The sequence below is a fragment of the Schistocerca serialis genome, chromosome 3 (assembly GCF_023864345.2).
Source record: "Schistocerca serialis cubense isolate TAMUIC-IGC-003099 chromosome 3, iqSchSeri2.2, whole genome shotgun sequence".
Lineage (NCBI taxonomy): Eukaryota > Metazoa > Arthropoda > Insecta > Orthoptera > Acrididae > Schistocerca > Schistocerca serialis.
In genome coordinates, this window is record NC_064640.1 from 343,284,172 (window position 1) to 343,302,143 (window position 17,972).

Below are 17,972 nucleotides of genomic sequence, written 5' to 3' on the forward strand. Positions count from 1 at the left end.
GCGTGCCTCAATGATACAGATAGCCGTACCGTAGGTGCAACCCCAACGGAGGAGTATCTGTTGAGAGGCAAGACAAACGTGTGGTTCCTGAAGAGTGGCAGCACCCTTTTTCAGTAGTTGCCGGGGCAACAGTCTGGATGACTGACTGATCTGGCCTTGTAACACTAACCAAAATGGCCTTGCTGTGCTGGTACTGCGAACGGCTGAAAGCAAGGGGAAACTACAGCTGTAATTTTTCCTGAGGGCATGCAGCTTTACTGCATGGTTAAATGATGATGGCGTCCTCTTGGGTAAAATATTCCGGAGGTAAAATATTCCGGAGGTAAAATAGTCCCCCATTTGGATCTCCGGGCGGGGACTACTCAGGACGTCGTCGTCATCAGGAGAAAGAAAACTGGCATTCTGCGGATCGGAGAGTGGAATGTCAGATCCCTTAATTGGACATGTAGGTTAGAAAATTTAAGAAGGGAAATGGATAGGTTAATGTTAGATATAGTGGCAATTATTGAAGTTCGGTGGCACGAGGAACAAGACTTCTGGTCAGGTTAATACAGGGTTATAAATACAAAATTAAATAGGGGTAATGCTGGAGTAGGTTTAATAATGAATAAAAAAATAGCAGTGTGGGTAAGCTACTGCCAACACCATAGCAAATGCATTATTGTGGCCAAGATAGACACAAAGCCCATGCCTACCACAGTAGTACAAGTTTATATGCCAACTAGCTATGCAGATGAAGAGATTGATGAAATGTATGATGAGATACAGATAGTGAAGGGAGACGAAAATTTAATAGTCATGGATGACTGGAATTCGATAGTAGGGAAAGGATGAGAAGGAAACATAAGTGAATATGGATTGGGGGTAAGAAATGAAAGAGGAAGCCATCTGGTAGAATTTTGCACAGAGAATAACTTAATCATAGCTAACACTTGGTTCAAGAAACATGAAAGAAGGTTGTATACATGGAAGAACCCTGGAGATAGTGGAAGGTTTCAAATAGATTATATAATGGTAAGACAGAGATTTAGGAACCAGATTTTAAATTTTAAGACATTTCCACGGGCAGATGTGGACTCTGACCACAATCTGTTGGTTATGACCTGTAGATTAAAACTGAAGAAACTACAAAAAGGTGGGAATTTAAGGAAGTGGGACCTGGATAAACTGACTAAACCAGAGATTGTACAGAGTTTCAGGGAGAGCATAAGGAAACGATTGACAGGAATGGGGAAAGAAATACAGTAGAAGAAGAATGGGTAGCTTTGAGGGATGAAGTAGTGAAGACAGCAGAGGATCAAGTAGGTAAAAAGACGAGGGTTAGTAGAAATCCTTGGGTAACAGAAGATATATTAAATTTAATTGGCGAAAGGAGAAAATATAAAATTGCAGTAAAAGAAGTGGGCAAAAAGGAATACAAACGTCTCAAATATGAGATGGACAGGAAGTGCAAAATGGCTAAGCAGGGATGGCTAGAGGACAAATGTAAGGATGTAGAGGCTTATCTCACTAGGGGTAAGATAGATACTGCCTACATGGAATACTGAAGACACGTTTGGAGAAAAGAGAACCACTTGTATGAATATCAAGAGCTCAGATGGAAACCCACTTCTAAGCAAAGAAGGGAAAGCGGAAAGGTGGAAGGAGTATATAGAGGGTCTACATATGGGCGATGTACTTGAGGACAAAATTATGGAAAAGGAAGAAGATGCAGATGAAAATGAAATGGGAGATATGATACCGCATGAAGAGTTTGACAGAGCACTGAAAGATCTAAGTCGAAACAAGGCCCCGAGAGTAGACAACATTCCATTAGAACTACTTATAGCCTTGGGAGAGCCAGCCCTGACAAAACTCTACCATCTGGTGAGCAAGCTGTATGAGACAGGTGAAATACCCTCAGGCTTCAAGAAGAACATAATAATTCCAATCCCAAAGAAAGCAGGTGTTGACAGATGTGAAAATTACAGAACTATCAGTTTAATAAGTCACAGCTGCAAAATAATAACACAAATTCTTTATAAACGAATGGAAAAACTGGTAGAAGTCGAACTCGGGGAAGATCAGTTTGGATTCCGTAGAAATGTTGGAACACATTAGGCAATACTGACCCTATGACTTATCTTAGAAGATAGATTAAGGAAAGGCAAACCTACATTTCTAGTATTTGTAGACTTAGAGAAAGCTTTTGACAATGTTGACTGGAATACTCTCTTTCAAATTCTGAAGGTGGCAGGAATAAAATACAGGGAGCCAAGGGCTATTTACAATTTGTACAGAAACCCGATGGCAGTTGTAAGAGTCGAGGGGCATGAAGGGGAAGCAGTGGTTGGGAAGGGAGTGAGACAGGGTTGTAGCCTACCCCCGTTGTTACTCAATCTTTATACTGAGCGAGCAGTAAAGGAGACAAAAGAAAAATTTGGAGTAGGTATTAAAATCCATGGAGAAGAAATAAAAACTTTGAGGTTTGGCAATGACATTGTAATTCTGTCAGAGACACCAAGGGACCTGGAAGAGCAGCTGAACGGAATGGACAGTGTCTTGAAAGGAGGGTTTAAGATGAACATTAACAAAAGCAAAACAAGGATAATGGAATGTAGTCAAATTAAGTCGGGTGATGCTGAGGGAATTAGATTAGGAAATGAGACACTTAAAGTAGTAAAGGAGTTTTGCTATTTGGGGAGCAAAATAACTGATGATGGTCGAAGTAGAGAGGATATAACATGTTGACTGGCAATGGCAAGGAAAGCGTTTCTGAAGAAGAGAAATTTGTTAACATCGAGTATAGATTTAAGTGTCAGGGAGTCGTTTCTGAAAGTATTTGTATGGACTGTAGCCATGTATGGAAGTAAAACATGGACAATAAATAGTTTGGACAAGAAGAGAATAGAATCTTTCGAAATGTGGTGCTACAGAAGAATGCTGAAGATTAGAGCGGTAGATCACATAACTAATGAGGGGGTATTGAAGAGAATTGGGAAGAAGAGAAATTTGTGGCACAACTTGATTAGAAGAAGGAATCGATTGGTAGGACATGTTCTGAGGTATCAAGGGATCACCAATTTAGTACTGGAGGGCGGTGTGGAGGGTAAAAATCGTAGAGGGAGACCAAGAGATGAATACTAAGCAAATTCAGAAGGATGTAGGTTGCAGTATGTACTGGGCGATGAAGCATGCACAGGATATAGTAGCATGGAGAGCTGCATCAAACCAGTCTCTGGGTTGCAAACCACGACAACAACAAGTCAACAACAGGATATTGTTATTGACATTGTGTAAGGAATAATTAAGCATTTCAATTCTTAAATATTTTTAAGTTCTGTTACATTCAGGAACACTGCACATATTGCCAGAATGTAACAAAGTGCAATAATGAGTGAACATCAACCACTGTTTATAGCAAACTCAAGAAAAATCCATAGCAACAAGTAAAACATACAATGGCCATGTCCATCAGTCATGGATAGAAAATAGAAAATGCAAATAAATTACACACATTTATGAAGATATTAAGTCACACTTTGCTATAGCCAAACATTAGTAGATCTGTTAAGTCTTAAATATCATAAATGTAACCAAAGGGAACTATTTCACACACAATAATTCACACAGACTCAACTGATATACACAAAGACACTTGTTCTTTAAAAAAAAAAAAGTTCACTCCAACTTTCAGGCTCCTGATGAAATGAAGTCATAAATCAACTTCAAAAAATCTATTAATACCTGCTCATAATATTTAATCTGCTGATTTGCAAGTGCAAGAAATATTTTCTTCAGATCTTCTTTTTTCTCGTGGTTCCAACGCTCCAAATCAGCTCTCAGATCTTCATTTGCACATTCAACTTTGTCTTGATTTTCCTAAACAGTGTAGGTATTTTAATTGGTTAGCAAATTCTCTTCAGTTAAACTAAAATGATGAAGGCATACTGAAAAGTAATGTCTCCAAATTCTTTATTTGACAATTCTTAAAGATATTTCAACAAACAAACATTATTGACATTCCGCATCCTCATTCTTCATGTCTACATATTTATTTCTCAATACAGTCACCCTGGCAATGAGCACATTTCTCCCAATGAGAGACCAGTTTGTTGATATCGTCACTGCAGGTTGTCTGACTTTTTTGACGGACCCACACACTTTTGGCTTTGGCTTTGTTGATGGCCCCGCAACCTCCGCTCTGCTTCCACCACTTCGTCACTTTCAAAGTTAATCCTCAAAAACGGTCTTAAAGTTCTGGAAACAGATGAAAATGAGATGGGGCCAATTTGGGACTGTAGGGATGGTGATTAGTGACAGTGAACCAAAGGAAATGGATTGTTGCATATGTCACAGCACTCGAGTGCAGATGAACTCTTAGAACTCTAAACTCTATTACAGCAGACTATTTCTCATGCACCAATGCAGTTATGTTTAACACCACTTTGTTACATGCTATAATTCAGATGCTTCTAGTGGTGGAGGGCTGCAAATATGTAGACATGAAGAACAGAGATGTAGAATGTCAGTAACATTTGTTTTGTTTAAAAAGTTTTATGGGTTTTCACATAAAAATTTGGAGGCATTACATTTCAGCTCTCCCTCATATTTAATACAAAAAAAGACTTCAATATTAATGATTCCTTTACCAATGTAAGTTAATAGTATTAATAAAACACATTTGTTGTTTTAGTCAGACATATCTTTCACTTACAAACAAGTTGTTCTTACTACTAGTGTTACACTTATATATCTGTTTACATGTCTTACATTCTACAGTCTGCAAGGTAGATTACCAAGTTCTGCTAAGCCCAGATTAGATTTAGATTAGATTTACTTTCATTCCAATTGATCCGTAGTGAGGACGTCCTCCAGGATGTGGAACATGTCAGAAAAACAACAATACATGACAAATATTTACAACTAAAACAAATAAGCTGATGTACCATTCCACAGGTCCCAAGTGGAATGATCGTCATTTTTTAATGAACACTATATGAGTCATTTTACAAATACTAATGCACTGAATTTAAAATAAAAAAAGTTTTTTATTTATTTATAGGGTAATAAACATGTAATACAACTACTATAATACTTATTTACAATGAACACATTACTGCACTGAAATGGTGCAGAAGTTATATTGTACTTATATACAAATCAGTTGGTTTTACTAAGAAATTCATCAATGGAGTAGAAGGAGTTGGCCACCAATAAATCCTTTAGGCTTCTCTTAAACTGAATTTCATTGGTTGTTAAGCTTTTTATGGCTGCTGGCAAGTTATTGAAAATGTGTGTTCCTGAATAATGCACACCTTTTTGTACAAGACTAAGTGACTTTAAATCCTTGTGAAGATTATTCTTATTTCTAGTATTGATTCCATGAATTGAGCTGTTGGTTTGAAAAAGTGATATATTTTTAATGACAAATTTCATTAAGGAATAAATATATTGGGAAGCAGTAGTTAGTATCCCTAGTTCCCTAAACAGGCTTCTGCAGGATGTTCTTGAGTTCACACCACATATAACTCTTACTTCACGTTTTTGTGCCCAGAAAACTTTAGCTTGGCTTGATGAATTACCCCAAAAAATAATACCATATGACATTATGGAATGAAAGTAAGCATAGTTTGCCGGCTTTATCATTTTTATATCCCCTATGTCTGACAAAATTCGCATTGCAAACAGAGATTTGTTAAGACGCTTCAGCAGTTCTGTGGTGTGCTTCTCCCAGTTGAATTTATTATCAAGCTGTAATCCCAAGAATTTAACACTGTCCACCTCTTCTATCTTCTTGTCATTGTATGTTAGACACATACTCGTGGGACACCCCTTACAAGTTCTGAACTGCATGTAGTGTGTTTTTTCAAAGTTTAGTGACAAAGAATTGGCTAGGAACCAGTGATTAATGTCCACAAATATTTAATTGGCTGATCTTTCTAAGACTACACTTGATTTGCTATTTATTGCAATGTTTGTATCATCGGCAAACAAAACAAAATTGGCATCTGGTAATGTTACTGATGAAAGGTCATTGATATACACAAGAAAAGGTAAGGGCCCCAAATTGGAACCTTGTGGGACCCCACATGTAATTAGTTCCCGGTTGGATGATGCCCGATAGCTTGATACATGTCTCTTTCCCAGTAACACCCTTTGTTTCCTGCCAAGATATAAGATTTGAACCATTTTGCAGCACTTCCTGTTACACTATAATATTCTAATTTACTTAAAAGGATATTGTGATTTGCACAGTCAAATGCCTTTGACAGATCACAAAATGTACCAGTTGCCTGCAATTTTTTGTCTAATTAATTAAGCACATTTTCACTGTAAGTGTAGATAGCCTTCTCAATATCAGAACCTTTTAGAAATCCAAACTGTGACTTTGACAGTATGTTATTTGAGATAAGATGTTTATAAAGACGACTGTACATTACTTTTTCGAAAATTTTTGAGAATGCTGGTAACAGTGAAATTGGACGGAAATTTGATGCTATTTCTTTATCTGCCTTCTGAAACAGTGGCTTAACTTCAGCATATTTCAGCCATTCAGGAAATATTCCACTGATAAACGACTGGTTACACAGATAGCCTAATATGTTACTTAGCTCAGAATCACATTCTTTAATTAACTTTGTTGAGAATCACCATACCTATTTATGCTTTGTTTCATTACAAGACTATCAATTTATACTAGAACTGTTTTTAAGTAGCCACCACTGTCTGTCCATAACATCCACCCTGTTTGGGTATCATACTATTGAACACAACTTCTTTCAACTGTACAAAAAATGTTTCAACCTCCAAGAGGACTATGAAACTTCCTGCCACATGAAAACTGTGTTACAGACCAGGACTCAAATCAATAACATTGCTCATACCACCTGAGCTATCCAAGCACAACTCGTGATCCACCATCACAGCTTCATTTCTCTCAGTATCTCTTTCCTACTCACAAAACTACTTCCAAAGTTCTCCTGCATATCTTTCAGGACTAGCACTCCTGAAGGAGTTCTACAAGGTACACAGGGCAACTCCTGTGAAGTACAAAAGCTAGCAGAGAGGTACTGGCAGGAAGACAGTAGAAAGATACTGGTAGAAGTGTTAGGGCTGGTCATCAGCTGTGCTTGTATAACTCAGTCAGAAGCAGCATTGCCTGTGAAAGGCAAGGTTCTGAAATTAGTCATACACACTGTTTCAGTTTGCTACAAGGTTTCAAAACAATTCACACTCAGAGTGAAAATTCATGCAATGTTTATAAATAAAAATATACAAACCAACTTAAGGAAAATTTTTATTTAGTTTAAAAGATCATTCAGATATCTATTAACTTACCTCTACTTGCTTGATTAGTTGTGGTATAGAAGCACCTAATTTTTGTATTTTTTCCTCTCTTGCTTCACCAGAACTTCTCCACAGTGAGCCTCCTCCAAGACTGAAGTTCCCTCCAGAATTCATTGGAACCTGTTGCTCCATAGCCATCAGCTGTTAAGGCAAAACGATTTCTTATGAAACTATGGTTTTCACAATAAGAAGAGAACAGTAAAATCTTTAGATACAGCTGAATGTACAATTAACAGGACAATGCATATTCTCTGGAACTGCGATGCCTAAGAAAGGTGAAATATGGAATTCAAGACGTATTGGATGTGCCAGATAGAAAGGCAGTAGCTATAAACATTCTTTTATTGCTTACCTAAACCTATATTTTAAGTGTAAATACACTAAATATAAATTACAGATGTTGGTCATACAGCAAATCAAACTCTTAAATCATGTTGTGTCAGGTGCATATAGCAGTAGCCAAAAACTTTACAGGAAACCTTCATTCACTAGTGTCCTGGTAAATAAATTTACAATAAATCTGAACATTTACAGTTTTGGAAGTGATAAATTCTACAAAACATTCTTTACAACCAGTTCAGAAAGCTTTGTCTATATACCGGAAGAGAATGTTCAGACACACATCTATAACATAAGTATTACATTTTTGGTGGCACCTGATTTTCAAGTATAGATCAGAATCATTTGTAATAACAATAATCATTGAGGTACACGGGAGAGATGTGCCTGTATGTGTGCATGCACACTCTGGTAAGGGTGTGTGTGTGTGTGTGTGTGTGTGTGTGTGTGTGTGTGTGTGTGTGTGTGTGTGTGTGTGTTATATATATATATAACAATAGAAAATCTCAACAGAAGGTCACAAAAAATTCCCCTGATTTGAAATGGATTTTATAGTAAATTTAAAAGTAGCACATTGTATAATCAATACTCAAGCCATCTCACCAAGCATTGCAAACTGAACTTAAGAAACAATAAACAAAATCTATATCATCATATGGGCCAATGAACATACCAAAGAGAAAAATTTTATAATAGCAGGAAATCTATTGATTTGATGTAATTATATTTTCCTGTAGACATGCTGAGTCTCAACTTTATCTTCAATAAGGGTAAAAGCTGAAGTAATGAATTACAATTTGAGCCAAGGCCAAGACTTTAAACCGCATCTCCTGCTTACTAGGCAGATGTGCTATCCACACCACCACCTTGGGCACTGTGGCTAACACAGCTGCACAGAATACCCTAGTCCAAAGCCCTCCCCAACACAATCTTGATTTTCCCCTTTTTATATTATCAGTATTGCCAAGGCTCTCCAATATTGGAATAGTACCCCAGTTTTGTACATAATGGGGAAATCTTGCATGTACCTCAGGTGTAGATCATCTATTGATCTGATGTAATTATATTGCAATATCCAAGACCCCTGGAAACAGTTGTGAATTGAAGTTTGTGTTGGGGAGGCCACTGGACTAGAGCAGTCCATGCAGCTATGTTAGGTACAATGCCACGATGGTGTAGTGGATAGGACATCTGTCTAGTAAACAGGAGACCCAGATTCATGTCCCAGCCTTGGACAAATTTTAATTCATTACTTCAACTTCTAGCCTTATTGAATACCAGGAAAGATGAGGGAAAACTTTTGTGATCTCCTCAAGTGCACAATAACCCACATAAATAAAAATGATATTAAGATCTCATCAGTGGACTTCAGTGCCCAACTATGAAGATAAAAAAAGAAAAAATACTGAGACATAACTGGGAAATTAGTTCTATGCTAACATATCAATAGGAATGGCCATACACTTGTCAAACTCTGCAGACAACACAACATCTCAAAGTCTACATACTACACATGAAGGCCAGACAGACCTAAAACCAAGTGCTAAAAGGAATAGACATAGTCTAAAGCAAAATCAAATTCACACTTCTAAGGATGAAGAAATAGAATACTAATGAAGAAAACAAGACTTACAACTCTCACCAATTAATCAGAAATGACAATTATCAAGAAATAACCTGAACCATAAAATTAACAAACAATTTAGAAAAACTGATACCAATTTCCTAACAACTGCTGAAAATTTAGCCCCCTTAAAACATCAGAGATGGCTGATGAACTTCAAAATGTGACAAATTTCATGAACAAAGACAGCAGACATGGTTAAAATTTCAATTCTGCAAAATGGTAGAAAATGTCATCATTCTCAAAAATTTCAGAAAAAAATTCACCAAAATTATCAGACAAATCACGAGACAATATCAGAATGCTGTGATCCGCTGAACAGAAGGAATCAACCACAAAACCTTTTCCTAAGGCTTTTTCACTATATATTCTACCTCAGATCTAGAAATCAGTCACTGTGCTTCTGTAAAACAGAATACTTAATTTGTGCAATTCCAGAAGCTATTTCAAAATCTCTGGAAACCAACAAAAAACTACAAATCCCCCTCATTAGTGCCAAAAAGTAAGGAAGAATAATTGTGCACAGCAATAATGAAAGGGCCAAAATCACTGCAGAAGCGTTCAAGAAAATTTTGAACTGTGAAGAACCCAGAAACTTTTCAAAATTACCTTAACAAAAAAATTCTGCCACCAGCCCAAATTCTGGAAGCAACTCTCAAGGTGCTGGAAACCACATGGCACCATACAAAATATGAACAACAGAAAAATTCCTTTAACATTGGACCATGACTTTAATCCACCCATTCCACACAAAAAGGAGATAAGAGTGTTCCACATAACTACAGAGGTACTGCACATAAAAGATTTTCTACAGAATTTTATATAATAGGTTTAAACAACAGGAGAAGATGTAAGTTAATAACTGGAAGGTTTCAGACCCTGGAGAAGCTGTGCACAGCAAATCATCGCTTTAAAGTTAGCCACGGCATATTACAGTCTATCAAATGAGCCTCTTTGATTTACCATTGTAGATTATAGAAGATGTATGATTGTGTCCACTGATCTTCAATATTTCAAATCTCAAGAAATTTTGGAAAATGTGAAGATAAGTTCAGAGTAGGATTTGCTTGTCCTTGCCTCATAAAAACAGGTTTAAGTTTTGCTGGTCCTTGCCTCATAAAAACAGTTTTAAGTTGGAGACTGTTCTTCACCTCTGGTGTTCTGTTATTTGTTGGAATAGTGTTTTATTGTGTGTTGGACTACTTAATAAGAGGGTTAACTCACAGAATAGTAAAATGGGAAAATCCAAAGTCAACATAACTTTAAATCACTTGATATTTGTTGATGACTTTGCTCTACAAAAACATTCAGGAAACTCAACAACAAGTTAAATCACTATAGAAAATAGTACAGAAAATTGGCATCAGAATAAGCTTAAAAAGTTCTATCAGTGTAAAGAAATTTAAATACTGAAGAGAAATAAAATAATTCTCAACCAAAACTTATAAGACATAACAGATTAAACCATGATATATATCACCATGAATACAAGCAAATAAAAGGTGCCATGCAACAGCCAGAAATTTAAAACACAAATAGTAATAAATAAATAAATAGCACACGCAAATGATACTGATTTCAAAACAACACAGCAAAATAGACAGACTACTCGAGAAAGAAAGAATAATATCACAAAATGCATAGCTAAAAAATACCAGGAGATGTATTTTGTTCTTTGGGCATTTAATGAGGACACCATAAAATGGAGCCATCAGAAGAAGTATGTGTCCAAAAAGGTAAGCATAATCACAAAAAAGAGGACATACTGTCTTCAGGATGTCCAAAGGATTACTTAACAACCTACAGCTTAATCACAAGACATTTGGCAAACAGCAGCGTCCAAAACACAACGTTAGGAAAGTTCTGATAGCTAAGATACAAATTTGTGAGACAACAACACAATTGGGAAATCTCTTCTGCAACAAAAGAAGCTGTTAAGAGTGGATATGGTTACTGCTAACAGCCACACATGCTGCATAACTGTGTGGCATGCTCTCTATGACATGGTTCAAGAGCTATCTTGGTAGTAGAACCCATTCCTCAGCAAGAATGATGCGCAAGTCTGGAAGTGTCCTTGGTGGAGGCTGATGAGTTGCCACATGCCTCCCTATCATCCATAAAGAGGAAGTCTGGACAAAACACACCTCTGAAACTGCTAACATGTGGTACCAGTACCTTACCTCTGTATCTGAGCGTTTACGGTATTCCTTTGACCACCAACAAAGATACGCCATTTAACATGATGCCTCCTCACACCATCACCACCAAACCAGTCTCTTTCCCAAATGTTCCTTGGGTTGTATCAGCTACCATGTTCTGTTCAGACTAACGTGTGACAAGAATCATTTTGCAAACTGAAGCAGGATTAATCAGTGAAGAGTACATTCCTCCATTCACTCATTGCCCAATTTTGATGCTGCCAACTCCACAATACTCAGGTCCAAAACTGTCCAGCATTGAGCAGGATGGACATATGGCAAACAGTGTTGCCATTCTGAGCCTCTGATACACAGTTTGTCAGGAAACAGCAACTTCTGAGGCATCTGCACACTCTGCAGCCAATTCTCCTGCATGTGTACTCCAGTTTCATTGGACAGTTACGACCAATTATTGGTCCTGCTGTGGCGTGATTATTCTTCATCGACCTTGTACAGTCCTATGACGAACTTCTCCGGTGTCTCGAGACTGTTGCCAAAGCCTTGAAATGACACTTGCTGGCACATCCAAGGATACTGAGACTTCAGTACGTGTCTAGTCTGCTTCCAGGCAGACTAGTATTCTACCCAGCAAAACCTGGTCCAAGTAGCGTCTTTGTGACATTATGTTGTCAACTTCATAAAGAGACTGCACTCTGCTCGCCATGAATGGACAAACAAGACAAACATGAGTGGTATTGTTTTTATTACCTTTTGGTTATGGCACTATTCACAACACAGAGTATTCCTTTCCCATACAGAGTAAGCAGGTAAAGTCCATAAATAAATATTTATGGTGACGAAGAAATTTGGTAACTTTTTTTTATTCTGTCCCTGTAAGTTGCATGGATATACAATCTTTTCTGCAGGGGTTACTGGTTTCAGGTTGACACACCCATTCTCAAACCACACTCCTTGTTTTAACCATAATTAGTCAAACAATATGGTGCCAAAAGGCATGGACAGCTTCTCTACAGAAAGTCAAACTGTGGGCAACACACACACTCATCAATAAGTTAGCCAATGCATCTCTTACACCAGTTTGTTTTATTCTAGTATTCAATAAAATCCTCACTGATCCATTTTTCTTTTTAAAAAATTACCACTGGAATGTGACACTAACTCCTGCCTAGCTCTATTATTTCCAATGCAACATCTTTTGAATTCTGGCCATGACTGTTTCCTTATTTGCCACAACAACAGAAAAATGTTTTACTTTTATTACATCATGGGTTATCACTCAGTGACTCAAAGTTAGTCACCTGCCCAGGTTTATTAGAACACGAATTCTGATGTTTGCGCAACAGTTAAAATAGCTCTGATCTCTGTTCTTCAGACAAATGTTGCCTTTCATCTTATTTATTTTTTTATCTGCTCTATTGAACATGTCATTTCCTTAACTTTTTCTCTGCAAGTGTGCTTTTATTTACTCCTTGTTAATTCCCTTTACAATCATTGTTTTCTTATATCCTCCAGCATCAAAATCTAAAATCTTATTCTTAACAATATGCAAGAAATCCATCCACAAAGTAATCTTCTTAGTCAAACCAGGCACCACAAAACATTTAGAAGAAAAACAGTTTCCATCAATCTCGAGTAACAACAACAACAACAAATATTATTATTATCTTCTTTCCTTTCTCAGACCTTAGGTCTGGTTAAAAATGGAAAGTGACACAGACCTTGATCAAGCGTGACTTCCTTTTAACTGTACGGTATATGTTACGTTGCATTTAGAAACTTTCATGTAATTGAACATGTATCAATAATTACAGATTTCTGTAGTTGTATATATACGTTTGGATGTAGCTGTATTGCGTTGATGTACTGGTGGATATTGTGTGGTATGACTCCTGTAGTTTATAGTATAATTGGTATAATGTCAACTTTATCCTGATGCCACATGTCCTTGACTTCCTCAGCCAGTTGGATGTATTTTTCAATTTTTTCTCCTGTTTTCTTCTGTATATTTGTTGTATTGGGTATGGATATTTCCATTAGTTGTGTTAATTTCTTCTTTTTATTGGTGAGTATGATGTCAGGTTTGTTATGTGGTGGTGTTTTATCTGTTATAATGGTTCTGTTCCAGTATAATTTGTATTCATCATTCTCCAGTACATTTTGTGGTGCATACTTGTATGTGGGAACGTGTTGTTTTATTAGTTTATGTTGTATGGCAAGTAGTTAATGTATTTTTTTGCTACATTGTCATGTCTTCTGGGGTATTCTATATTTGCTAGTATTGTACATCCGCTTGTGATGTGATCTACTGTTTCTATTTGTTGTTTGCAAAGTCTGCATTTATCTGTTGTGGTACTGGGATCTTTAATAATATGCTTGCTGTAATATATGGTGTTTATTGTTTGATCCTGTATTGCAATCATGAATCCTTCCGTCTCACTGTATATATTGCCTTTTCTTAGCCATGTGTTGGATGAGTCTTGATCGATGTGTGGCTGTGTTACATGATACGGGTGCTTGCCATGCAGTGTTTTCTTTTTCCAATTTACTTTCTTTGTATCTGTTGATGTTATGTGATCTAAAGGGTTGTAGCAGTGGTTATGAAATTGCAGTGGTGTAGCCGATGTATTTATATGAGTGATTGCTTTGTGTATTTTGCTCGTTTCTGCTTGTTCTAGAAAGAATTTTCTTAAATTGTCTACCTGCCCATAATGTAGGTTTTTTATGTCTATAAATCCCCTTCCTCCTTCCTTTCTGCTTACTGTGAATCTGTCTGTAGTTGAATGTATGTGATGTATTCTATATTTGTGGCATTGTGATCGTGTAAGTGTATTGAGTGCTTCTAGGGGTAACATCTTTGATTCATAATCAGAACGTCTTCGGTCCCGGGTTTGATACCCACCACTGCCTAAATTTTGATAAATAATCAGCATTGGCGGCTGAAGACTTCCGGCATAAGAAGTCAGCCTCATTCTGCCAACGGCCTCGTCAAAGAGGGCGGAGGAGCGGATAGAGATTCAGGGCACTCTCTTGTCCTAGGGGTGGGAAATTGTCCCTAAAGGCGGAAAAATCAGCAATGATCAACGACATGAGGATGCAGAAGGCAATGGAAACCACTGCATTAAAGACACGTAACGTGTATCCACAGGACATGTGGCCTGTAATTGAAGAAGTGTCATGATGATCTCTCCATTGGCAAAAGATTCCGGAATAGTCCCCCATTCGGATCTCTGGGAGGGGACTGCCAAGGGGGAGGTTACCATGAGAAAAAGATTGTTAATCAACGAAAGGATAACGTTCTACGAGTCGGGGCGTGGAATGTCAGAAGCTTGAACGTGGTAGGGAAACTAGAAAATCTGAAAAGGGAAATGCAAAGGCTCAATCTAGATATAGTAGGGGTCAGTGAAGTGAAGTGGAAGGAAGACAAGGATTTCTGGTCAGATGAGTATCGGGTAATATCAACAGCAGCAGAAAATGGTATAACAGGTGTAGGATTCGTTATGAATAGGAAGGTAGGGCAGAGGGTGTGTTACTGTGAACAGTTAGGTGACCAGGTTGTTCTAATCAGAATCGACAGCAGACCAACACCGACAACGATAGTCCAGGTATATATGCCGACGTCGCAAGCTGAAGATGAACAGATAGAGAAAGTGTATGAGGATATTGAAAAGGTAATGCAGTATGTAAAGGGGGACGAAAATCTAATAGTCATGGGCGACTGGAATGCAGTTGTAGGGGAAGGAGTAAAAGAAAAGGTTACAGGAGAATATGGGCTTGGAACAAGGAATGAAAGAGGAGAAAGACTAATTGAGTTCTGCAACAAGTTTCAGTTAGTAATAGCGAATACCCTGTTCAAGAATCACAAGAGGAGGAGGTATACTTGGAAAAGGCCGGGAGATATGGGAAGATTTCAATTAGATTACATCATGGTCAGACAGAGATTCCAAAATCAGATACTGGATTGTAAGGCGTACCCAGGAGCAGATATAGACTCAGATCACAATATAGTAGTGATGAAGAGTAGGCTGAAGTTCAAGACATTAGTCAGGAAGAATCAATACGCAAAGAAGTGGGATATGGAAGTACTAAGGAATGACGAGATATGTTTGAAGTTCTCTAACGCTATAGACACAGCAATAAGGAATAGCGCAGTAGGCAGTACAGTTGAAGAGGAATGGACATCTCTAAAATGGGCCATCACAGAAGTTGGGAAGGAAAACATAGGTACAAAGAAGGTAGCTGCGAAGAAACCATGGGTAACAGAAGAAATACTTCAGTTGATTGATGAAAGGAGGAAGTACAAACATGTTCCAGGAAAATCAGGAATACACAAATACAAGTCGCTGAGGAATGAAATAAATAGGAAGTGCAGGGAAGCTAAGACGAAATGGCTGCAGGAAAAATGTGAAGACATCGAAAAAGATATGATTGTCGGAAGGACAGACTCGACATACAGGAAAGTCAAAACAAACTTTGGTGACATTAAAAGCAACAGTGGTAACATTAAGAGTGCAATGGGAATTCCACTGTTAAATGCAGAGGAGAGAGCAGATAGGTGGTAAAAATACATTGAAAGCCTCTATGAGGGTGAAGATTTGTCTGATGTATAGAAGAAGAAACAGGAGTCGATTTAGAAGAGATAGGGGATCCAGTATTAGAATCAGAATTTAAAAGAGCTTTGGAGGACTTACGGTCAAATAAGGCAGAAGGGATAGATAACATTCCATCAGAATTTCTAAAATCATTTGGGGAAGTGGCAACAAAACTATTCACGTTGGTGTGTAGAATATATGAGTCTGGCGATATACCATCTGATTTTTGGAAAAGCATCAACCACACAATTCCGAAGACGGCAAGAGCTGACAAGTGCGAGAATTATCGCACAATCAGCTTAACAGCTCATGCATCAAAGCTGCTTACAAGAATAATATACAGAAGACTGGAAAAGAAAATTGAGAATGCGCTAGGTGACGATCAGTTTGGCTTTAGGAAAAGTAAAGGGACGAGAGAGGCAATTCTGACGTTACGGCTAATAATGGAAGCAAGGCTAAAGAAAAATCAAGACACTTTCATAGGATTTGTCGACCCGGAAAAAGTGTTCGACAATATAAAATGGTGCAAGCTGTTCGAGATTCTGAAAAAAGTAGGGGTAAGCTATAGGGAGAGATGGGTCATATACAATATGTACAACAACCAAGAGGGAATAATAAGAGTGGACGCTCAAGAACGAAGTACTCGTATTAAGAAGGGTGTAAGACAAGGCTGTAGCCTTTCGCCCCTACTCTTCAATCTGTACATCGAGGAAGCAATGATGGAAATAAAAGAAAGGTTCAGGAGTGGAATTAAAATACAAGGTGAAAGGATATCAATGATACGATTCGCTGATGACATTGCTATCCTGAGTGAAAGTGAAGAAGAATTAAATGATCTGCTGAAAGGAATGAACAGTCTAATGAGTACACAGTATGGTTTGAGAGTAAATCGGAGAAAGACGAAGGTAATGAGAAGTAGTACAAATGAGAACAGCGAGAAACTTAACATCAGGATTGATGGTCATGAAGTCAATGAAGTTAAGGAATTCTGCTACCTAGGCAGTAAAATAACCAATGACGGACAGAGCAAGGAGGACATCAAAAGCAGACTCACTATGGCAAAAAAGGCATTTCTGGCCAAGAGAAGTCTACTAATATCAAATACCGGCCTTAATTTGAGGAAGAAATTTCTGAGAATGTACGTCTGGAGTACAGCATTGTATGGTAGTGAAACATGGACTGTGGGAAAACCAGAACAGAAGAGAATCGAAGCGTTTGAGATGTGGTGCTATAGACGAATGTTGAAAATTAGGTGGACTGATAAGGTAAGGAATAAGGAGGTTCTACGCAGAATCGGAGAGGAAAGGAATATGTGGAAAACACTGATAAGGAGAAGGGACAGGATGATAGGGCATCTGCTAAGACATGAGGGAATGACTTCCATGGTACTAGAGGGAGCTGTAGAGGGCAAAAACTGTAGAGGAAGGCAGAGATTGGAATACGTCAAGCAAATAATTGAGGACATAGGTTGCAAGTGCTACTCTGAGATGAAGAGGTTAGCACAGGAAAGGAATTCGTGGCGGGCCGCATCAAACCAGTCAGTAGACTGATGACCAAAAAAGAAAAAGGTCTGTGTTACTCCATTTCACCACTCCAAATGAGTAGGTCAATATTGGTATAGCATAAGTATTTATAGCTTTTGTCTCATTTCTTGCTGTCAATTCTGTTTTCAGTATTTTTGTTAGTCTTTGTCTATATTTTTCTTTTAGTTCTTCTTTAACATTTGTATTATCTATTCCTATTTTTTGTCTGTATCTTAGATATTTATAGGCATCTGTTTTTTCCATCACTTTTATGCAGTCACTGTGGTTATCCAATATGTAACCTTCTTGTTTACTGTGTTTTCCCTTGACTATGCTATTTTTCTTACATTTGTCTGTTCCAAAAGCCATATTTATATGATTGCTGAATACTTCTGTTATCTTTAGTAAT

At 37.7% G+C, this 17,972-nt stretch overlaps 1 protein-coding gene across 1 annotated transcript in view; it reads right to left on the bottom strand.

Moving 5' to 3' along the window:
* Positions 1 to 17,972, bottom strand: part of LOC126470152 (sorting nexin-7-like) — a 144,413-nt gene that overhangs the window by 22,459 nt on the left and 103,982 nt on the right. Inside the window, exons 8-9 of the mRNA XM_050097770.1 lie at positions 7,321 to 7,470; positions 3,727 to 3,861 (exon numbers count right to left, since the gene is read on the bottom strand). Coding sequence (XP_049953727.1) covers positions 3,727 to 3,861; positions 7,321 to 7,470 — 285 coding nt within the window. The remainder of the gene's footprint in view (positions 1 to 3,726; positions 3,862 to 7,320; positions 7,471 to 17,972) is intronic.